We start from the raw sequence: 25,050 nt of genomic DNA on the forward strand, positions 1-25,050 counted from the left end.
ATCCTTAATATGGCGTAATAAAAGACTAAGTTTTCCCAAAATGAAATTAACCTCAGTTTTAACGTTTAGTTTTAAAATATATATATATATATATATATATATATATATATATATATATATATATATATATATATATATATATATATATATATATATATTAGGCCAGGTTTGATTGGAGGTTTGATATTTTGTTTCTGTTGGCAATTATTTAGATTTGCAGTACTTGGGTGAAGCATTTAAAGAAGTGCTATTCGAACACAGGACAACCCGTCCTCGACTCAAGTCCATTACATTCAGTGGTCAACCCCACAGACGCATTCATAAATTTTAACATGCTGTTCATTCAAAACGGGAATTTTCGCAAGTATAAATTAATATTATAATATATTAGCATATTGTGTATATATAGGCATAGGTTAGGTTAGGTTAGGTGTTTAGGTTCTGTTGGCGATTATTTGTATTTGTAGTACGTGGGTGAAGCATTTATAGCGTTGAGATTCGAACAAAATTCGTCAGTGAAGCACTTGTTCCGGATATGTTCGAACGTCAGCAGTTGTGAGTCGTGTGTAAACCGCTTTTCATTCATAAACAGGGGGTTTGGCGGGTGCAAGGAATCACTTTTGGATCTTTGTTTGGAGGACGGGCTGCACAGGAAGAGAGAAAGGGTGGGTCTGCTCTAAAGAAATTCGAACATGGTCAGAACTCACAGCTACTGAGGTCCGAATACTTCTTGAACAGTGGTTTTGCTGACGATCTCCGTTCGAATCCCAACTGTGTAAACCTACGTACTTCAAATGAACATAATTGTCAGAAGAACCTGACCCAGCCCGTCCTCCAAACAAAGACCCAAAAGTGATTCCATCCACCCGCCAAACCCCCTGTTTATGAATGAAAAGCTGTTTACACACGACTCACAACTGCTGACGTTCGAACATTTCCGGAACAAATGCTTCACTGACGAATTTTGTTGGAACCACAATGCTATAAATGCTTCACCCACGTACTACAAATACAAATAATCGCCAACAGAACCTAAACACCTAACCTAACCAATGCCTATATATGCTGATATATTATAATATTAATTTATATTTGAGAAAATTTGCGTTTTGAATGAACAGCATGTTAAAATTTATGAATTCGTCTGTGGGGTCGACCGCTGGATGGAATGAACCTGAGTCGAGGACGGGTTGCCTGACCACATTAATTAACCTAACCTATACCTAATCATATATTGAACTCTAATATATAATTATATATGAGAAAATTATTTTTAATATACAGTCCGATTAAAATGACGAATGAAAACCGCCGCTTTAACGGGCCTCGCCTGTTGACGTGTTTTCGTAAAATGTTTTTCATTCATAAACATTGCCAACAACATTTATTCAGAGGCTGAATTGACGAGCATTTCGCCAATGTTCGCGCGGACGGGCTGTTGATTTTGAGAGCATTGATACCCTACAGTATGTTACTGATTGAAGCGTGTCTCGAGGCTTAGCTTCAATTGTTGTAAAGTTGATTAACGAATGATACTCGCCTTTAACTCACGCTGAAAAAAGGTCAGAATTTTGACGTTTGGGAACCCGGCGGCTCTTTGTGTCGATGATGGGCTGCAATATTTACACACAGCGCCATTAATCAGAGACACGACAAAAGAAATCTTGCTCAATAGCGAAATTTGCCACAGTATTAAAACATCAATTCGTACTGAAATGGCTTTGGCTCGAGTCTGGTTAATCAATCCTTGACATTTTCTCATTACTCGCCCACAATCGCCACACTTTGCTAATTGAAAAACGGTTTAAATTAGTGAATAGGGAGTAATCGATGATTTCATTTAGGCAAGTGATGAAGAACTAAGTATATTTGTGAACTGAACTTCTTTTTTTTTATCTGTCAATTGCGTTACCCTCTTACCCTGTGTTTTATTAATTTTATTACGTGTATACTTGGTATATATGGATGTATATACATATATGACATATATATATATATATATATATATATATATATATATATATATATATATATATATATATATATATATATATATATATATATATATTATGTATGTATGTGCATACTTGGCACTTGATACTTTCTTATTTCTGACCTGACACTTAACCAACATATAAAAAGATGATTCCTTAACTTTCTGATAAACGTGTTACATACACCTACTTTGAACGTGACACTTTCTGAGAGCACGACTGGCACTTGCCAGTCATCTGGCGACACTTACCGACATTGGCCCCTCGTTCTCAGACAACTTCAGCTCATCTTGTGTGTTGTAACTCTCCTCGGCAGTGTCTGGCAATGTTGAATTGCCTGAGTCTGTTGTATGTACAATTTGGCATTTTAATTCAAGTTTATCACCTTAATTAAGTTAGTTATTTAAGCAATAAATATATAGCATTTATTAACTTTATTTATAAGCTATCTTTAATGTTTTTTTTTAATAATAGTACTAAATAATATAAAAGAAAGTTCAATAAAACAAACGATTAAGTGAAATAAATTCATAAAAATATTAAAATTGATTCTATTGCAAAATAATATTAATACATTAATACAATTGTTCGTAATACAAAAATTATATAATATGAACCCTATATTACACTATCATATGGAGCACACAGAGAGGCATACCCCATTTCTCTGTGCAATTACTGTACAAAGTTTACATTAGTCTCAATGTATATACACCGAGAAGCGAGGTACACCTGTCGGTGTATATATTTGTTTTTCACTGCGGTTTGTCATCATGTGAGAACTTACCAAGGTCGTCCATGAGTCGTCGGATGCCATACTTGAGTCCCCCGTCACACTCGATGGAAGAGAGAACGGTCGGGAGTGGTGACCGAGAACGACTGTAAGAAAACGTTAGACTCTTTCAGTGTGTTGACGGGGCCAACCATGATATTTTTAAGGAATTTTTGTTTGAATTGGGGATTGGAGTTGAAAAACTGTTTCGCGTCTAACAATATACGAAGTAGTTAAGATCTCTTGAACTTAATTACCTATTTATTAAAGTTAATTTATTTATTTATATATATACAAGAAGGTACATTGGGATTGTGAGGATACATAGCATAGTAATCACATTCTTGTAAAGCCACTAGTACGCGCAGCGTTTCGGGCAGGTCCTTAATCTAAGAAACTTATAAGCAGGTAAATACTTGCAAAATTTATAAAAATGATAACAGTTACATAGCATGAAAAAAAATAAGAGATGAGAGAAAAATTGTAGGTATATTAAAGCAATTAAGACTAATGAGAACATGTTGTTGTTTTAGATTCAGCTCCTCGGAGCAAACGTTTCAAGTAGTACGGGCTGAATTGTAAGAAATACAATTATTAAGGTTTTTAGATCTAAAATGCTTAAAAAAATATTAAATATTTTAAGAATTGTTTAAAACACAGATCGCGTAACACCCGCCAAATCGTTTAACAATCAGATACCCATTCACTGCTGAGCAAACAGAGGCTACAAAAGGTCTGATAAACACCTTTTGTGCCTTCTGTAATGCTTTTTGCGCTACTGCTCACAGGATGAGTATGGGGTGCACAATAAACTAGCCGCCTCCAGCGGCAACAATAAAAAAATCATGGAAAACTTCACAACAATGGACTGGTTGGGCATAGTTGTCCTGGCTAGAGTGAACCCGTAGTGGACTTATCTTACGCTCCAATGTATTTAAAAAGAAAAGGATTTATTAACGAAAATTAACTTAAGGATGTGGAACATGAATTCATGTAAGAGAAAATACTGTCAAAAGCAGTGAAAAACATTGTAATTAAATTAAACCTATAAATAAATAACCTAAAAAAAAAAAAATAGTGATACATGTATAGTGAACGAAGACAACGAAACAGCTTGATTGAGTGATGAAGACTAAGCCACCCAAGCGGTGGCACGGGCATGAATAGCCCGTAAGTTGCAGGGTGCAATGTGATTGATTGATGAAGATTAAGCCACGGGCATGAGGTTGAGGACAACCTGTAGAGGAAGGTAGACTATGTGTAGTCAACTGACAGTTGAACGCTTCGGGCCGGGTTTCCTATACATCAAGCGAGTCTATTCAGTCCTTGATGGGCTGCAAAAGTGAAATAACTACATCATATCTCACATATATGACATTTAAGCGTGAGAATCAAATCCGATTCATTACACAACTTCCCTGATTCATCCCCCGCTTCAAAACAGTCACGAAATTCACAGTAAAATACCGATTTTTTTTTTTTTTTTACACAAATCTGAGTAATAATGTTCCATTCGGATTCAATACACACAGACATCACAATAGCGTGATATATCAAATGAACAGAACCACAAGGGCCGTGATGACGGTTCGAACCCTCATCACGCCCTTGTGGATTTGTAGATAGTAATACTGACCAAATTCCTGGCCCCTCACCTTGAGCCACAGGTGGAGGCAGAGCAAGACCTGGGGGATGTGAAATGTAGTTAGGAGACTTGTGTAGATCTCTACTAGTTGCCACAATATTCAAGAGAAACGTTAATTCAACGTTGAATTAACATTTATCAACGTTAATTCAACATTACATTAGCCTTGACAGGGTGGCCCGTCAGCTTATGGACCAGGAAGCTTAATTCAAATGACATAATGCTGAAAACATTTGATTATTCAATCTACAAACAGGCAATGAAAATAACGTTTCTTCGGGCTCACCATAGCCCGTACTGCTTGGAACTTATTGACCCATTAGCTGATTCTCAAAACAACAACGACGACGTTTATGTCAAGTTAGAAGAACCAGTATTTGTATAAAGGAATATTTTTATACAATAGATGACTCAATGTATGCATAATACACTCTCTATCTAGGCAAAAATCATTAAAAAAAAACTTTATTTCTTGTGTAGCTCTTTCGTCTTTTCTTAATCTTCCTGCGAGTTAACATTTGCTTCCTTCGTCTCTCTCTCTCTCTCTTTCTCTCTCTCTGTCTCTCTTTCTCTCTCTCTCTCTCTCTCTCTCTCTCTCTCTCACTCTCTCTCTCTCTCTCTCTCTCTCTCTCTCTCTCTCTCTCTCTCTCTCTCTCTCTCTCTCTCTCTCTCTCTCTCTCACTCTCTCTCTCTCTCTCTCTGTTTCTTATCTCGAGCCCCTCCAGTAGAGGGTAGTGAAGGCTCCTCACGTTGCCTGGATGCCAGGTGAGTAATTTCTACCGTAATGCTTCGCTCCCTCTTACTCATGTCGCTGCCTCCTCTTACCCCTTTCTCAGCCTCTTCTTCTTCTTCTTCTTCTTCTTATCCCTGTGCCATGGTCTCCGCTCTTGCACGATCCTCGCGTCGTTGTTCTTCTCTTTCTGGGTTTTGGGGTTCCTCTGCTCTTATTGGAACCGTTTCTTTAGATATCGTTTTAGTTCGATTTCATTGCGTTTGTTCTTTTATTCCTCTTCCTTTCTACTTTTTGTTTGTATTCGTTCTTTCCTTTATGCCTTTTCCTGCTTTCTTTGGGCCCGTTGATAAGGTGTTATAGTATTACTGTCCTTGTTTCATACCGTTCTTCGTCGTCCTCTTTCCCTTAACTCTCTCTCTCTCTCTCTCTCTCTCTCTCTCTCTCTCTCTCTCTCTCTCTCTCTCTCTCTCTCTCTCTCTCTCTCTTTCTCTCTCCCTCTCTCTCTCTCTCTCTCTCTCTCTCTCTCTCTCTCTCTCTCTCTCTCTTTCTTTCTCTCTTATTTTCCTGCCATTTCCCCATCAACAATCGACTTGAGAATGGTCCAAGATGGACCGAAACGTCGTCGTCCCTTCACTTTCTAGTGTGTGGTCTGGTCCCCATTATACCTTCCATTAACCCTCTCCATTTTCTGCATGTATTTAATCTCTGAGTTTTTTTTTACAGTTTCCTTCCTACCTTCCTTAGGGAGCCGGTCGGCCGAGCGGACAGCACGCTGGACTTGCGATCCTGTGGTCCTGGGTTCGATCCCAGGCGCCGGCGAGAAACAATGGGCAGAGTTTCTTTCACCCTATGCCCCTGTTACCTAGCAGTAAAATAGGTACCTGGGTGTTAGTCAGCTGTCACGGGCTACTTCCTGGGGGGTGGAGGCCTGGTCGAGGACCGGGCCGCGGGGACACTAAAAAGCCCCGAAATCATCTCAAGATAACCTGAAGATAACCTTCGCACCCCCCCCTTCCCCTCATGTCCTTATAATTCACCTGTGGTTCCTCCGGTGTTCCTTGGACTTGTGTAGAGAGGAACGGGTGCTGGAGCATCTGGAGCCGAGGGGCGACTTCCTCCACTCGTGTTCCATGGCTGATCTCATACTGTCGTTCGTGTCCTGGAGCCGCCTGTTGGCTTCGCTGCACGAACGAGAGACGGGAGGAAAGTTAAACAAAAATAGTCTAAACAGCCTGGATCTTATCTTTTGTCTTTTATACATTCTCCTTTTGTAAAACTTTTTTTGGGGGGCGTTTGGATTTAACCACTTTAATTTGGTCCTTCAATCTGGTTATCTGAGATTGTGTAGTTGTTGTTGTTGTTGTTGTCTGTGTATAGATATACACACTTGGAACTGGTGTTGTGTTCAGGGCCTTACTTACCAAGCAGCAAGTATACAAAAGTCAAGGCACTACGGGCTCACCGTAGCCTGTGTTACTTGGAACTTTTTGTTCCAGGTAGCGAATCTTTAACAACAACACCATATAAAAGTCTTCAACAGCTTCTTGGTGTATTAACACCAAGAAGCAGGTGCAACCCGTTCTCGCAAATTCGTAAAGTCAATATTGACTTATTAACTACGTGCATAGGTGATATACTAAACATAATAGATACCCTTAAAAAGATTCATAGAAAACACCGACCTTACCTAACCTTGTTAGTATCTTAAGATAAGCATCTTATTGCTTCGTAATTACAATTATTACTTAACCTATACCTATTATAGGTTAGGTAATAATTGTAATTACGAAGCAATAAGATGCTTATCTTAAGATACTAACAAGGTTAGGTAAGGTCGGTGTTTTCTATGAATCTTTTTAAGGGTATCTATTATGTTAAGTATGTCACCTATGCACATATTTAATAAGTCAATATTGACTTATTAAATTTGCGAGAACGGGTTGCAGGTGTATATGCGCCTCTCATTGCATAGTGCCCTTCCCAGTTATACAGTAAAACGGTATATTTTAAGTGTCGCTATGGAAATGAATAATCCTAATCACACATACAAAATATCCATCATAGTTCATACAGCCTATTATCATAAATTCAGTCCATTTGATATAAGAAGCCCTTGTATGAATCAACTAGTCAATTATACATTTTTTTGTTAGAAAAGGGACGACCCATGCTTACTGTAGTAGCTCCAGTTGCCTTTTCATGTGGTCGTATTGATGCATATACTCTAGGACAGTCTCCCGTTCACTGGAAACAGAAAGAAAACGAAATGTGATGTCACAGCTTGCTAATACATAATTAAACTTTAGTCACTACGTAAAAAAGTTCAGTATTAATCGTATGATGTATGTGAAATTTTGAACTTGTTATAAATGCTCAAAATCTGTCCTTGATTTTTGCAGTGTCACTGTGGATTAGCAATATTTAATCTATTTTTAGTTAACTTGGATCTAAATTGCGTTATATATGTTCAGTTAGTTCTTAAATATGTTACATAAAGTTATCTAACGTCTTAATCAAACTAAGTTAACTTAGAATAGTTTTAAACTTATTAGCAAATATATATATATATATATATATATATATATATATATATATATATATATATATATATATATATATTGAGAGAACTCCTCGATGGATGCAGCAATCTTGATAAGAGTAATTTGTAATTGGCAGTTATGTCCAATTTCACAATAATATCTTTAATTCAAATTTCAGTTATCTCTCTCTCTCTCTCTCTCTCTCTCTCTCTCTCTCTCTCTCTCTCTCTCTCTCTCTCTCTCTCTCTCTATCTCTTACTTGTGTAGTTCCCGGCACTTCTCCTCATACTGCAGTCTCATCTGCGCCATGTCGGAGCGCATTAGGCCCAGGTTGGTTGTGGTCTCATGTAAGGTCATATTAAGGGTGCGATTAGCATGGTAGGCCTCCTCCAGCTTCCTCCTCACCTCCTGAACCTTCTCCGGACCCTCTCCGTCCTCCCTCTTCAGCCACGAGTCTACCTGAAGGGGGTCAAGTTGAAAGGGAAGAGAGAGAGAGAGAGAGGTCTGGTTTAGTGTGTGGTCAAAGCCCGTATGTGTCCCGTTTTCTAATTCGAGTAGCTTTGTATATATTGTTAGAGTATTGTATTTCTGTTTTTCATATATTGTGAGGTTTAGACACTTTAAACCACTTTATGGCTGCCAGCCACTTTAAAGTGGCCAACCCAGCCATAAAGTGACTGGGTTGATTTTGCATATATTTATGAGGTAAAGGTGGGTTTATTTTACATATATTGTGAGGTTTAGCTAGGTTGATTTTGCATATATTTGTGTGGGTAAGGTGGGTTCATTGTAAATACATTGTGAGGTTAAGGTGGGTTAGGTTAGCTTGGTTCTAATTTAACAAAAATTCAACCTACAATTCATGAGTTATGTTAAATTACCCGAAACTGACAGGTTACCGGGTCAGACGTTTCACATACCACTCCTGGTGGGAGCGATTTGTTATTTAGAGTGTACTTATAATCCATTGTTTTACGTTCAACCTCTTCTGTTCCCTCACTCGTGAAAGATCACTCTCAATCTTCAATCTCACCTTCTGAAAGATCTTGAGGTGGGTCTGAAGTTCAGCCATTTCTTGTTCCATCTGGTCCTGTAGTTGTCGCTTCTCCTCCTCGCTCTCCTGCCTCGCCTGCTGCTTCGCCTTCTCCTCTACCTTCGCCACCTGGTCCTCCATCTCGCTCTCCAGGCTCCTGAGGGTGGTGGCGTGATGCTCTCGCTCCCTAAGATAAAGATAAGATAAATATCTTATCTTATAAATATCTTAGGGGATATCTCCCTAAGATAAAACACAGTACAGTTAGCGAAGGAAAACAAAGTTGTGTCATTCCCTTGATTTTGGCTTATGGTCTATCAACTTCCGAAGAGTTATGAAGCATTATTTAAGTCTATACAAATAGCTTACTGACAAGCCAGCAGGCTATTTTAGTCCTATCAATGGTTAGAGGATGATCAAGATCACCGCAATAGCTTGAACCAGAAAGTTTGATTAGAGGGTGAAAATTCTGACTTAATGAACAAATCCACAAGGGCCGTGATGAGGGTTCGAACTTACGTCCGAGAGGATCGTAAGGCAGCGTCTGGGATCCTCTCAGACGTAGGTTCGATCCCTCGTCACGGCCCCTTGTGGATTTATTCATTTAATGCATCACGCTATTGTAATTTCCGTGTGAAAATTCTGACTTACTTTTTGTATAGTTTCTCCAGGCTGTGGTGGTGTTCCTGCAGCTGTCGGATCTCCGTCAGGAGAGTTGAGAGGACGGTGCTGACGCGGCTGGCAACGTCCAGGGGCGCAGGGCAGCCCTCCAAGTCCTGCAGCAGCTCCCGAATCTGGGCGCCACTGTGGAGACGAATAGCATCGTCAGACGTGTGTAGTAGTCACGATAACTTGCTTTGCAATGCTCGAGAGAGAGAGAAATATATGAGATTTCGTGATTGACAGATCTCTCGGTTGTATAATACTCCATTCACCAGTCTATCTGTTGTATAATACTATATACACCAGTCTATTTGTTTTATAATACTACATACACCAGTCTATCTGTTGTATAATACTACATACACCAGTCTATCTGTTGTATAATACTCCATTCTCCAGTCTATCTGTTGTATAATACTACATTCACCAGTCTATCTGTTGTATAATACTACATACACCAGTCTATCTGTTGTATAATACTACATACACCAGTCTATCTGTTGTATAATACAACATACACCAGTCTGTCTGTTGTATAAACAATGGTTGGAAATATTTCATGCTAATAATTTTCAACAAAAAAAATACTGTATACAATTAATTTAATTAATGTGTTATTTACATATTAATTAAATTAATTTTATACAGTATTGTGTTATAATTGATTATATTATTATTATAATAATAATGGTTCTTCTCCGGCCCTGACCACGGCTGTCTCCGGGTTTGGAGTCCCAGTGTCCTCTTTTACCAACTTCGAGGTCAACCTCGGAACTCACCGTTCCTGCAACGGCGCTGGAACCAATCGTATTAGCGTTTGCCTTTCCATTGGAGACTTTCGGCGCCGTGGAGAAAAGGGGGGACCTGCTGCATGGGTAACAGCTTCTCCTCCATACCAACCTACCCTGGCTTTGCGCCCTGGAGAGGCCACTCCAGACCAACAACCAGAGCATAACTCCATAGTCTCCTGAGGCTGATGGATGTCTACTACTATTTACACGTCAGCAGGTAAATTGTTCGTTTTAAATAATTGATGACGTGTTCATAATTTATTAATTACATAAATTGTCAATTCCGTTTGATCTAAATTGCAAGGAATTAAGCTTTTCTAGACCATCAGTTTACATTTATAACACAGCCCATCATCAGCATGCGTTCGCTAAAGCTTCGATCATTCTCAAAGTTGCATTTGTAAATTGGTTCATTCTGCGAACCATTCTTTTTTACATATTATTACAATTTCGATTTGATTAAAGAACTAATTGACCGAAACGTCGTCACTCTCATTTTAGCTCATATGTGGGGATTGGGTTATTTCTATATTTAAATATATATGTGTTTTATGTGTATAAATAACCTTATGGTGGGTTAGATTTCGTGTTTTTGTTCGGTTAGAAATAAGTTGCATTTGCGGTACGTGATTGAAGCAGATAGAGAGATAAACTTCGAACATAGAACGTGATTGAAGCGATGTTCAAAGGCACGATGATGAGTTGAAGCAAAGTTCAAATGACTTTGCAAAGTTCAAGTGACTTACAAACACAATTGTAAGTCACCGGCAGAATGTTTTGAATCAATGTAGCGTCATGAGCATATAATACTCATATAATATAATACTCATATAATACTCTGATTGGTGGAAATGATATAGACAATTGACACATAAAAATGCTTTAGAATACTTATACTTACTTCCCAATCTAAAGTGTCTGTGAGGTTGTCTACAGAGAAGAGACTGACGGATCACTGAATAATATATACACATATATATATGCAATTGACGATCACGAAACACTGATCATTTGTATGCGGAAACTCCACAAAGAAATTGGAAAGGAAGATGAACGTTTCGGCCGTTTTACAGCCGTTGTCAACACCAACGTTTCTCCCAGTCAGTCTGGTGTTGACAACGGCTGTGAAACGGTCGAAACGTTCATCTTCCTTTCCAATTTCTTTGCGGATTTTTCCGCACACATTTATATATATTTTGTTTTTTGGAGGAAGGCGAAGTCAATGAAACGAGGCCAGGTAACAATGACGTATCGCGGTACAGGTGTGTGGCAGGTGCTACAGGTGCATCTAGGGCGAAATTAATGATACACACACACAGGTGTATTGTATTGTGTCAAGGACGATGGTTTGGGTGCATGAACCAGGCCTCTTTTGGCGTTGTGTATGGTCGGTACGACTCGGATTGCATACATACATGCATACATACATACATACATACATACATACATACATACATACATACATACATACATACATACATACATACCTTTATTGTGATTCTTCCATCCTTGTGCTATTTCATGTACTCTCATATGTACTCATGTTTACGTGGAAACCTATTAATTTATACATACAAAAGCGTGGGTAGACTATACAAACATGAGTCTATTATGGCATATGTTTCTCGCAAATACGCACGAACAAACAATAGAAGGGAGAAATATATATATATATATACATATATATACACACCCAAACCTTATACGCAAACAGGAACACATAGTATGTACATAACAAACAGCAATGAACCGTAACGCTAAAATTCAGAACACACACACACACATACACACACACACACGCACACACACACACACACACACACACAATGATAACCACCTACAAAATTCTCAGGGGAATTGACAGGGTGGACAAAGACAAACTCTTCAGCACGGGTGGGACACGAACTAGGGGACACAGGTGGAAACTTAGTACCCAGATGAGCCACAGAGACGTTAGAAAGATTTTTTTCAGTGTCAGAGTAGTTAATAAATGGAATGCTCTAGGAAGTGATGTGGTGGAGGCTGACTCCATACACAGTTTCCAATGTAGATATGATAGAGCCCAGTAGGCTCAGGAATCGGTACACCAGTTGATTGACAGTTGAGAGGCGGGACCAAAGAGTCAAAGCTCAACCCCCGGAAGCACAATTAGGTGAGTACTATTAGGTGAGTACACACACACACACACACCCACACACACACACACACACACACACACACACACACACACACACACACACACACACACACACACACACACATGCACACATGTACATACGTGTCTGGAAGAGAACAGATGAAAGGGCCGTGATTACCACATATAAAATACTTACGAAAAAGTGGCAAGGTAACCTTAAACTGCTTGACAAGAGTGATACTCAAACAATGTAATACAGGTGGAAACTAAGGGTCAAATTGGGCTACAGCTTAGTGATGATATACAAAGGAAGGATTCAGCAGGATGTAAGAAAATGAACATTCGACCTGGAAGCAGAGGTGGTGGAAGCCACCTCAATTCACAGCTTTAAGAGCAAACAGCATTACAAAAGGTCAGGAGGTATGAAGACAAAATGTACATTCGCTAAAACGATGGGCCCAAGAATTAAATCTTACTTAGGTAGGCAGAGCTGGTAAGTACAGCTAAGTAACATTTAGGAAAGTACATCTCATTTAAGGGAAGAATCTTGGAGCACAAAACTAGTGGATGCAAGGGAGATAAATTTCCTGATTGCACAATGTTGCAGAAGCAACTAGGTTCAGAACAGGTGCCGATCCTTCATGATTAGAACGTATTTTTAATGCTGAATGAACGATAGACAGCAGAGTGCCACTAATTAACCCATCGCTTGCAAACACAGGTTGGTAAAACAAAGAATATTGTCCTAAGAATCCCGATTGTATATAACGGGTAATATTGTTCTAGTCATTTGAGACATATAAAAAAATGTTCTTAAAGGTGATTATTATGCGTAAACAAGTAACAAACTTATGTAAGGGATGAGTAGTTTACCTACGTAAGGATGAGAAGGTTAGTTATAACTAGTATTGTGTTGCCTCTGGTGGCTTGTGTTGCCTCTGGTGGCTTGATTGTGTTGCTTTCGTGGCTTGATTGTGTTGCTTTCGTGGCTTGATTGTGTTGCTTTCGTGGCTTGATTGTGTTGCTTTCGTGGCTTGATTATGTTGCCTCTGGTGGCTTGTGTTGCTGCTGGTTTACTTGATTGTGTTCCTGCTAGTGGCTTGTCTATGTTGCTAAGGGAAAATAGGTTGTGTTGACGTGAGAGGATGGTGATGATGATGGTGATGATGGTGATGGTGGTTGAGTCAAGGCAATGTTAATTAATGCATTGGAACTTGAGAGCGATGAATCACCTGTCGCAGGTGTGGACTGTGGAGACCCGAGGAGGGGGGGGGGGAGGGAAGGGGGGAGAACTATCAGGAGAAAACGCCAAGTCATTACGACTATATAGCACTTGGAAGGGGTCAGGATAAGGATTTGGAATGGTACGGGGGGGGGGGGGAGGGGGGGGGGAGGGGGGGGGGGAGGGGGGGGGGGGATGGTGTCCAACCACTTGGACGGTCGACAATTGAGCTCCGACCTTCATGAACCGACCTGCATGAAGCGATATATATATATATATATATATATATATATATATATATATATATATATATATATATATATATATATATATATATATATATATATTAGTGAGGGTATCAGACGGTGCCCACGTGTCCGTCCGTTTGTCTCCCTCTCTTCCTCCTTCCCCTTCCCTTCCCTTCCCTTCCTCAAACCCTCTTTCCCATTCTCTCTGTTTCTACCCTTCCAGTTCTCTCTCCCAGTAGACAAAACCTGCTCTAGTAATGCTGAATCAACGTTATTGTGCTGATACGTAATTTCTTTCACTATTGCTGCCTTTATTTAATTAAATAAAAAAATGTTTCCCGATGGTCCTATGATTTAATTGTTAATGTTTTCACCAACATTTATTGCAATTCTCTTTCCTTGTTTGATTTATATATTAGTGTGAAACAATTTCTCTTATACTAATGTTTTCCACTAATAATTTCCAGGTTTTAGCTTTCACTCATGTTTCTCTGAGTGCAATATATTTCTTTATTTCAATGCATACAAGAGACACTTACACAAAGCTATTCCTGTTATTTGTGTATTAAACAGCCATTGAAGGCTGTCTATGTAATGCTTGTTTGAAAAAGGTATAAACAAAGGTTAAGGTATTTCGTAATCTTTCGTGTGGGTGCCTGTAGTCGATTGTCTAGACAGAGTGCGTTATTGCGTGATGTAATTGTGGTCGCTTGTTCGGGGATCGCTGTGATGACGTCTTGAGGGGAAGGAGTTGTCACGCTAACACTTAAGCACGCACACACACACACACAAAAAAGCACTCACATGCACACACTCAAGCTCACACACACACACTTAAGCACTCGCATGCATGCAAGTAAGCACTCACATGCTCATAAGTAAGCACTCACAGGTGCACAAGCAAACACTCATACGCACTCATGGAAGCACAAACACATGTAAACAAGCAAGCACATAAACACCCACATACACCCACCCACCCACACACACACACACACCCACCCACACACACACACACACACACACACACACACACCCACCCACCCACACACACACACCCACCCACACGCACACACACACACACACACACACACACACACACACACCCATCCACACACACACACACACACACACACCCATCCACACACACACACACACACATATACACACTACCATCCTCATTAACTCTCCCATCCACCTTCTCTCTCCCTTACCCCCCTCTCCTATCCTTCCTCCGTCTCCTAAACCCTCCATCCTTCCTCTTCTTCGTCTTCCTTTTCTGCTTTCTAATCAGTCTTCCCCTCTTTCTCCTCCTTCCCCTTCTCTCCCCCCTCTCCCCACACCCTCACTCCCCTCTCCCCCAGCGTGCCTGCAGCCCTCATATAACAGCTTCACTCATCAACATAACCCGGAGGCCGTAGACAATCAGGTGTGAATAACAAATGATAAGGTAGAATAACCCAAACACTTCTTCACTCGCCTCCACTGACTGGAGTTGGAATGGAATAGTAGAGGAATGGCGGACGCTGACGGTGTTCAAAAAAACAAAATATGGCTGTTGTGAGACCTGACCTTCTCCGGCCAGGTCTCACAACAGGCATATACCTGTTGTGAGACAGCCTATACGGAGACCATTTACACAAACGGCTTATGAGATAAGTTAGCATGGGTTAATATAGCAACTTAGCTAATTAACTGTGTTCGCCATTTTCATTACCAAACTTTAATTCTCTTTCATCTCTCACTCTCTCTCTATCTCACTCGCAATTCGTTGCGTGCCTTCAAACATCTGTATCGATGAGTGTTCGACGCATGTGTGAGTGCACAAGTGTTACACAGGTATTTCGCAGGTGTTTCAGTCTGTAGGATGGCCTGACCCACATACCTACTCCCGTTTCCCCTATGTGTCAAATCATCTGCATATCTCTTTGTCTGTGTGTGTATGTGTGTGTGTGTGTGTGTGTGTGTGTGTGTGTGTGTGTGTGTGTGTGTGTGTGTGTGTGTGTGTGTAGGTGTATTTGTATGTCAGTGTTTTTGTCTGCTCCTTTTTAATTTGTGTTGTTTGTGAATGTTAAATCTGGTTTTGTTTTGTTTTTGTTGGTAATTTCGTTCATGTTTTTGTCTTTAATCTATTTATTAGTTAGTCTTTCTGTCTGTCTGTCTGTTTGTCTGTCTGTGTTTGTTAGTTTGTCTCTCTGTGTTTGTTAGTTTGTCTCTCTGTTTTCCGTCTCTGTCTCTCTGTATATGCATCCCTATCCCAAAGACAAGAAACTTGTAAACAAAACTTGTATCCCAAAGACAAGAAACTTGTAAAAAAAAACTTGTATCCCAAAGACAAGAAACTTGTAAAAAAAACTTGTATCCCAAAGACAAGAAACTTGTAAAAAAAACTTGTATCCCAAAGACAAGAAACTTGTAAAAAAACTTGTATCCCAAGGACAAGAAACTTGTAAAAAAACTTGTATCCCAAGGACAAGAAACTTGTAAAAAAAACTTGTATCCCAAGGACAAGAAACTTGTAAAAAAACTTGTATCCCAAAGACAAGAAACTTGTAAAAAAAACTTGTATCCCAAAGACAAGAAACTTGTAAAAAAACTTGTATCCCTAGGACAAGAAACTTGTAAAAAACTTGTATCCCAAGGACAAGAAACTTGTAAAAAACTTGTATCCCAAGGACAAGAAACTTGTAAAAAAACCATCTGGAAGTATTGGCGTTTCACGAGTTACGACTATTCAGTGTTGGCACCTTGGCGGCCAGGCTGGTTCGTAAGTGCCTCAGTGTCCTTGGCACGTATGGATGTTTTGGGGGGAGGTGTGTTGGGGTTGTGTGAGGGGGGAAGGGGAAGAGTAGGGGGGGTTGGGGGTGTTGACGAGTGAAGCGATGTTGGAGGAGAAGGAGAGGAGTGAGTGTACTTGTGTTGAGACATGGTGAGAGTAATTACCTAAGTGTAGTTTCAGGATGAGAGCTTCGCTCGTGGTGTCTCGTCTTCCCAGCACTCTTTGTCATATAACGCGCGCACACAGACACGCACACACGTGTGTGTCTGTGTGTGTGTGTGTGTGTTTACTTACCTAGTTGTACTTGCGGGGTTTGAGCTCTGGCTCTTTGGTCCCGCCTCTCAATGATCAATCAACTAATATACAGGTTCCTGAGCCTACTGGGCTCTATCATATCTACACTTGAAACTGTGTATGGAGTCAGCCTCCACCACATCACTGCCTAATGCATTCCATTTGTCTAGTACTTTGACACTGAAAAAAATCTTTCTAACGTCTCTATGGCCATGGTCTCTATGGCTCTATGTGTGTGTGTGTGTGTGTGTGTGTGTGTGTGTGTGTGTGTGTGTGTGTGTGTGTGTGTGTGTGTGTGTGTGTGTGTGAACCTGCGTTTGTGTCAAATTCGTCTGCCAGCTGTTAATGGATTAAGGGATTAAGCCTGTATATGAAGCTGCATATAAGGGATTACAGCATGGCCTTTTACAAATATATCCAAAGGACCAGATACTAGCACAACAATGGACAAAAATTACGAAATTACAAAATTGTGATAAGTACCTGGGACGTCACGATCAGTGAGGATCTAGAGTAGAGAAGATTATACCTAAATATCATAACGAGGCCCCATAGGTTATGAGGAGGGCTACCTTGCAGCACAAACAGCACGAACTCTAACATGATCACTCTATCATCATCCTTGAACTCTATTTTATCCTCGTAAGATCCCCTCAACGTACTACATAGGAAATACAAAGTATATGAACGGAATACATAGATAGTATAACAGAGTAATCAAGTGCTCAGCCATTATGACTATTTCAAAGGGGTATATCAGAGTATATTTGGAGTGAATTTTGGAAATTCCTCTACCCCCAGCTGTGACTCATACGTCAGGCTGCGAGCAGCCGCGTCCAACAGCCTGGTTGATCAGTCCAGCAACCAGGAGGCCTGGTCGACGACCGGGCCGCGGGGACGCTAAACCCCGGAAGCACCTCAAGGTAACCTCAAGGTAAGGTAACCCCCACACCCCCTCCCAAGCACTGCCTGGGGGCCAGACTTGACTGGTGACAACTTAGTCCAACAGGTTGCTACCTGGACGCATCAAACAGTCATACCACAGAAGTTCAGATTCTGGAAAAAAACTGGGTACATTCTGCTCTGAAAAAAGGTTCTTTGATTTATGAAACAGCTTATTGGGTAACAAAATAAACGTGGGATCGATGGATTGTTTTAAGCGTAGGCTAAACATATATATACGAATGAGTTTGGGTGGATAGAAACTGCCTCATCTAGGCTAATTGGCTTTCTGTTATTTCATTTATTCCTATTCTTTTATGTTAATTTCGTATATTAGGAACGTGGTTTAAAAAGAGAGAGTACAACAAATCTCAATTTGCATTTCTTCGCAAAACGTCAGCTGAGATAGAACGTGAGTGAAGCGTTCATATGAACGAAACGGCTTAAGAACGGAACAACTAAGAGAGTTCTAAAATATATGAAAGAGTTTGACCATAAGACAAGAGATTAACATTGCATAAGTTAAGATTTCTAAAATACAGGTTTGGAAATATAGTTACTGAAATGAGGGATGACTTACCGTGTAATTTTAGAGAGGATCTGCCTCTCATAAGGCAGTAATCGTTTAGCAACTTCTTATATTCTGATGCTAATAGGTTCTTAGTGGTGTGATATATTAAGATATAGTGGGTATAGATGCGTTATGTGAGTGTGTGTCTCGCGTGTGTGCGTGTGTGCGTGTGTGTGTGTGTGTGTGTGTGTGTGTGTGTGTGTGTGTGTGTGTGTGTGTGTGTGTGAGTGCATGTATAGTGTTGATACTGGTGTTGTGTGCAGATGTGTTTGGGTGATGCGGGTATGTAGTGCAACTGTGGTGTGTGTGTGTGTGTGTGTGTTGCAGTGAATGCAGGTGCAACAAGCAGTGGGTGGTTGATGGCGTGCAATGCATGTGTCATTGTAATATGAGTCTCAAATATTCCGCCTGTTTGAACACGATATATCCATTAGGTATGTATGAGGGCGTGAGGTTCTAGTGCGTTCAAACTCCCCCTCCCCCTAATCTCACGAGATTCTAAAAAAACACTCAAATCTCAATTCTCATGAGGTACTTATATGTTTAAACCACTAATAGCGCATGAGGTTCTCATACACTCAAACAACTAATCTCGTTTTCACCCCCCTTACACCCAATAAACATCTGGACGCCAGTGCTCATTGCAACATTTCTTGCAAGGCGCGTGACCCACACACGCATTTCAAGGTGAAAAGTCGTCAGACAGAATAAGAAAATCGTTATATTCCTGATGAGTTCCCTCGACTTGTAACCCAAAGTCGAGTGAAAAAAATTGTAATTAGACGTATTTGTGTGTGTGGGTTCGAGATATCGTGAATCAATAATTATTTTGAAATGGGAATTTGTGCTATCAGGTTCAGTGCTGTCTATATCAACTGCTAAAATAAAATAAAAAAAATCCTCCCCCTCCTCACCCAAAAATATATTTTTGCGCTGTTTTTATGTCATAATTTGGTTTTATTTCAATAATGTTCGCTTTAATTCACTTGGAAATATCTTTTTTTTATCGCAAGAGACTAAAAGGTTGTCCTCCAGAAACACACACACACACACACACACACACACACACACACACACACACACACACACACACACACACACACACACACAATTAGGCGGGATACAAGGCTCAATGATCGATCCTGCAGACACAAATAAGTGTGTACACTCACATATTCTCATCCATGCCATGAGCCTTACCTCACAACCCCCCCCCTCATACTCTGATTCCTGGCCTAAGCCTTACCTTATACACTCTCCATCCCTTCCCCCTCTCCCCTTCCCATCCCATATCCTTACCCCTTGCAAGTGTTATATTATCGTAATGGTTGGGTGCTTTCTGCTGATAGTTCAATTCCCTTCCATACATCATCCCTGCGCTGAGCCTTACCTCTCACCATCCTCATACTCCTCATCCCTGCGCTGAGCCTTACCTCTCACCATCCTCATACTCCTCATCCCTGCCCTGAGCCTTACCTCTCAGCAGCTACTGTGGTATTGGTGAGCTGAGCCAAGCTGGAAGTGAGGCAGCTCCAGGCCTGATGTACACTCTCCCTCCTCCTCATCTTGGCTTCCCTCATACCCACAGCATCCTCCTCATTCTCGTCCTCAGCCATCGATCCTCCACTGTGGGATAAAAAGAGATGTGAGTGACGCTGTACTCACCTTAGGAGGGGGTGCAGGGGCGAGCTTGGCTCCCGGCCCCGGCTTCTGAATGCTCAGTCCCCATTTTTTATCATATCTACATTTAAACATTGTTTTGAAGTATTATCAATGAGTTCTTCGTCTATCCTATCTCACTTGTTGGTGCTGGGAGATGGGCTTTTCTGACAGCTCTGTGACTCACTCGAGTCTCAACTGTTCATCTTTGCTTCCTTAGTTTGATGTTCAAATCTTTAAACAATACTGCGCTGAAGTTTCTATTAGAAGTTTGTGTGTGTGTGTGTGTGTGTGTGTGTGTGTGTGTGTGTGTGTGTGTGTGTGTGTGTGTGTGTGTGTGTGTGTGTGTGTGTGTAATTATTACCTAAGTGTAATTACCTAAATGTAGTTACAGGATGAGAGCTACGCTCGTGGTGTCCCGTCTTCCCAGCACTCTTTGTCATATAATGTGTGTGTGTGAGTAAATATAAATAAAACTGATATAAAAATACCAGCTAAATAATTATAATAATAAAATAGTGCAGTGTATCAAATCTACCAAAATCAAACCAATATCATTCCTTTTTATATACATCATAAACATGACTCAAAGAAAACGAACTTAAGAGCTACCGAGGAAGGGGGAAACTTACCATATTGAAAACCTTCGGTTTGTTTGGGCCTCGGTACCAGGGCTGAGGAACTCTATGAAGCCTCTGGAGAACTCGCTGTAGCTGATCTTCCCATCCTTGTCCTGATCCAGGTCGCTGAAGATTACGTCCGAATCCTCGGCAGCGATTCCCAGCCCAGTACACAGCTCTCGCAGCTCCTGTTCAACGATGTAGCCCTTGCCTGCGGTCGACGTTAGGAATCGAACAATTACTCATGAACTCTGAGTTTCCGATTTGATCAGATTAGACACATAATGGAATGATAAAGCAAATTGGGATTAATGCAAACACACACACACACACACACACACACACACACACAAAACATCAAATAAATGCTAAATATCTGTATTAAATCAGTTAAATCTGAACACAATATTTTATAATTAAAACACAAAGTTAAAAAAAAATATAACAACATTTAAATATACACTACACCTTAAAATATACCAAGACTCTACTCACGTTAAGTGGTCAATAGATGCAAGATCGACAACAACGCTCGTTTGGTATTGGACTTAAGGCCTATCAAGAGCGGGAGGTTATTAAGGCTTACCACCCTCTGGAGGGTTATTAAGACCCAACACCCTCTTGAGGGGCTAATAAGACATATTATCCTCCAGAGGGTTATTAAAGCCTATTAACATGCGAAAGGTTATTAAGGCCACCACAACACCTTATTGACCAACCAGGAAATGTATTTTTGTCCTAAACAAAAAGTACAGGACATAAATGCAGTGTTTATGTGCAGGACAAAAAGGAAACTGTCAGTGTATATATATATACCGAGAAACTGTGTATACCTTTAATGTATATATATATATATATATATATATATATATATATATATATATATATATATATATATATATATATATATATATATATATATATATATATATATACCATAACAATATGTTATATTATATGTACATAACAATATGCAAATATCAGTTCAAGATATTTATGAGGAAAGTAAACGATAATGGGAGTTCATATTAAACAAAAATAAAAGGAATTATCAGAATCACCACAAAAGCTGATAACAGAAACTATAAAACAGTTCAATATATGACTAATCCACATTAATTTCTTTGTAAAACAAAAAATACAAGAAAACACATATTTAGACTTCCCAAAAATGCAATCCACTAGATATCATTAAAACCGGAAGTTAAAGAAAATATATAATGTCGAATGTAAACTGTGTAATGTAATTATCAAAAGAAGGTACCAAGCCCGGAAGACTATATACGTAAACTATGTAAATTAGCATAGATATGTCTGTGTTTAGCCCAATGTTTATACTAAACAGGACGAAGCTCTTTAACGTACAAAAGACTCAATTAATCAAAGGAAAAAAGAAAGCTATTGCTTCATTTGAAATGACAAAGTTCTATTCAAAAGAGTATGCTCATTAATTTCCGTGAACTATGGTTTGGTCGAGAGTAAAGCCAGTTCTAAAATTTTTAGAACTTTTAGTTCTAAAAAAGTTCAAAAACACAAATCCTGGAAACTTTGTGTTCAGGATTCTTATCCTAAAGTTCCTAATTTAACTTCTGAAACATGCAGCATTACAGCTGGAACATTTGTAAACTAAACTGAAACGGAAAGAAACCGAAAGGATGCTTTTAAACCTAAAAACAGTACGAATCGATTGTGCTACAATTCGTAAAATTTAACTTAAGATCAATCTGCGAATAGTATTGTTAAAACTGTTTACTGAAATCATTTTTGACCGAGAAAATTATTAACCCAAAGTATGGCAAATTAATGTATATAATGTATCTTTTTACAATGGAAATTTGAGGGAAGAGAAAATAGCCTGAATTAATAAAATTAAATGAAAAGACTTCAGTCACTTACCCTCCTTATCACACGTCCTGAAGAGTTGCTGCAGTTGGTTACTGCCACCATTCTGTAGCTGGCTACTGCCACCATTCTGTAGCTGGCTACTGCCACCATTCTGTAGCTGGCTACTGCCACCATTCTGTAGCTGGCTACTGCCACCATTCTGTAGCTGGCTACTGCTACCATTCTGTAGCTGGCTACTGCCACCATTCTGTAGCTGGCTACTGCCACCATTCTGTAGCTGGCTACTGCCACCATTCTGTAGCTGGCTACTTCCACCATTATGTAGCTGGTTACTGCCACCATTCTGTAGCTGGTTACTGCCACCATTATGTAGCTGGCTACTGCTACCATTCTGTAGCTGGCTACTGCCACCATTCTGTAGCTGGCTACTGCCACCATTCTGTAGCTGGCTTCTGCCACCACCACCTCCTTCCCCAACACCCACACAACTTATCATATTGCTCACTTGATCACTCTGCCTCGTCGACACTAATGTGATCACTCTCAGGCTGGCAATTAGAGGCACTTCATCTAACTGATTACCAGGAGGAGTAGACCATCACAAGGTTATTTTCCATCACAGGTTGACAACAAAAGTTCTTTCTCTTACGATCTGTGGAATGTGGTCAGTCTCAAGGAGGTACACACCACTTGACCACCTCACTTACTCAACAAACGGGTTTCACTTAGCTGATTATCTTAGTTCCCTTCAATAATTGATTATATTGCAGAAATGTTCACCATATGATTACATAAATTTTCACGATATTATTACAGTCATTTTCACTGAAAGACTACGGAAATTTTCACCACAGAATATAGTAATTTTCAGCATAAAATTAACACAATTATTTTTAGATAAAATACAACTCCAATTTCTATCACTGAACGCAAAAGAACACAAATTTTGTTCAATGACCGTAATATAACACCAGTTTTCAACAGTGGACACAAAAATCTCAAATTTTCAGCACTGTAAGCAGAAGAGCATCAGTTTTAACATTAATTTTCCATTTACCTATACAATTCTTATGTTCTGCGAGTCTCAAGTGGTGAAGTTATTTTGTTTATAATTATTCATCATGATATACATATAATTAAAACAAATTTACATACAAAATTTAAATGTTAAAACACCATTTCTAACGCCAAAGCAAACACACACACAATCAGACACGCACACGCCATTAAACGCACGCACACGCTATCATACGCACGCTCACGGGCATACAAAACACTGATATATGTGAAGAGTTGGAGATTCTCCCCAAACTCCCCCCAAAAATAAAACCAGCTTAAAATTAATCTGTAACAGCCAAATAAATAGACTTTGGGAACTTGTAGACAAGTAGATCCAAGGCTATGAGGCGGAACCAGAGAGCTGTAGCTCAACACATCTTAATTTTTGCCTAATTTCGTATTCAGTTCCGAATTATTTCACCCCTTCAAGTGGAAGCTTTAAGCTTCCACTTGAGGGGGTGAGAAACGGTTCAATATGTTCATTCAGGTGACCTTCTCAAGAGTGTAATTGAGTGAGCACGCAAAGCAACTGTGAGTACCCGTTACATACCAGTGACGCAGTTCCGACCTGATATATACATACATATATATATATATATATATATATATATATATATATATATATATATATATATATATATATATATATATATATATATATATATATATGCAACAATGATCACAAAAACACTGATCCAAGTATGCAGAATAACCACATATGAAAAATAGAAAATACTTAACGCGTTTTCGGCTAATTTGCCTTCATCAGAGCAAAGTAGAATGTCTACTTTTCTATTTTTCATATGTGGTTATTCTGCATACATATATATATATATATATATATATATATATATATATATATATATATATATATATATATATATATATATATATATATATATGACAATGTCAGACCACGGAGGAAAAATGAAACAGGAAATTTCCTTAAGTACTTTCGTATATTAAATACATCTTCAGAAAGACCTTCTGAAGATGTATTTAATATACGAAAGTACTTAAGGAAATTTCCTGTTTCATTTTTCCTCCGTGGTCTGACATTGTCACATTCTTAATCACGTGTTTATTTTCGTGATATACACACACACATATATATATATATATATATATATATATATATATATATATATATATATATATATATATATATATATATATATATATATATATATATATATAACCTCCCACAAGCACAGATTGATGAGGTCACACGAGTGCGTGCATGCACCTGTATACATGCTTTCCTTTTATGATTATGAGTGATGATAATACTAGTATGAGTGATCTCCCTCAGGCATTCACACACTCGCACTTACATGTGTATATATGTATGCGTGTATATGTATATTTGTGCTTGTGTGTGTGTGTGTACTCACCTAGTTGTGCGTGCGGGGGTTGAGCTCTGGCTCTTTAGTCCCGCCTATCAACTGTTAATCAACTGGTGTACAGATTCCTGAGCCTACTGGGCTCTATCATATCTACATT

At 39.4% G+C, this 25,050-nt stretch overlaps 1 protein-coding gene across 2 annotated transcripts in view; it reads right to left on the minus strand.

The window, feature by feature from the left end:
• The window catches only part of LOC123764423 (ras and EF-hand domain-containing protein homolog), a 40,942-nt gene that overhangs the window by 10,762 nt on the left and 5,130 nt on the right, over positions 1-25,050 (minus strand). The window contains exons 2-11 of one of the 2 annotated variants that reach the window (XM_069316114.1): positions 22,540-23,321; positions 20,656-20,854; positions 19,841-19,990; positions 9,369-9,521; positions 8,718-8,904; positions 7,944-8,143; positions 7,320-7,388; positions 6,182-6,325; positions 2,782-2,873; positions 2,246-2,337 (exon numbers count right to left, since the gene is read on the minus strand). In XM_069316114.1, coding sequence (XP_069172215.1) covers positions 2,246-2,337; positions 2,782-2,873; positions 6,182-6,325; positions 7,320-7,388; positions 7,944-8,143; positions 8,718-8,904; positions 9,369-9,521; positions 19,841-19,990; positions 20,656-20,854; positions 22,540-22,984 — 1,731 coding nt within the window. In that variant the 5' untranslated portion in view covers positions 22,985-23,321. The remainder of the gene's footprint in view (positions 1-2,245; positions 2,338-2,781; positions 2,874-6,181; positions 6,326-7,319; positions 7,389-7,943; positions 8,144-8,717; positions 8,905-9,368; positions 9,522-19,840; positions 19,991-20,655; positions 20,855-22,539; positions 23,322-25,050) is intronic. The other variant, XM_069316115.1, reaches the window with a different exon arrangement.

Source organism: Procambarus clarkii, chromosome 82 (assembly GCF_040958095.1).
Source record: "Procambarus clarkii isolate CNS0578487 chromosome 82, FALCON_Pclarkii_2.0, whole genome shotgun sequence".
NCBI lineage: Eukaryota > Metazoa > Arthropoda > Malacostraca > Decapoda > Cambaridae > Procambarus > Procambarus clarkii.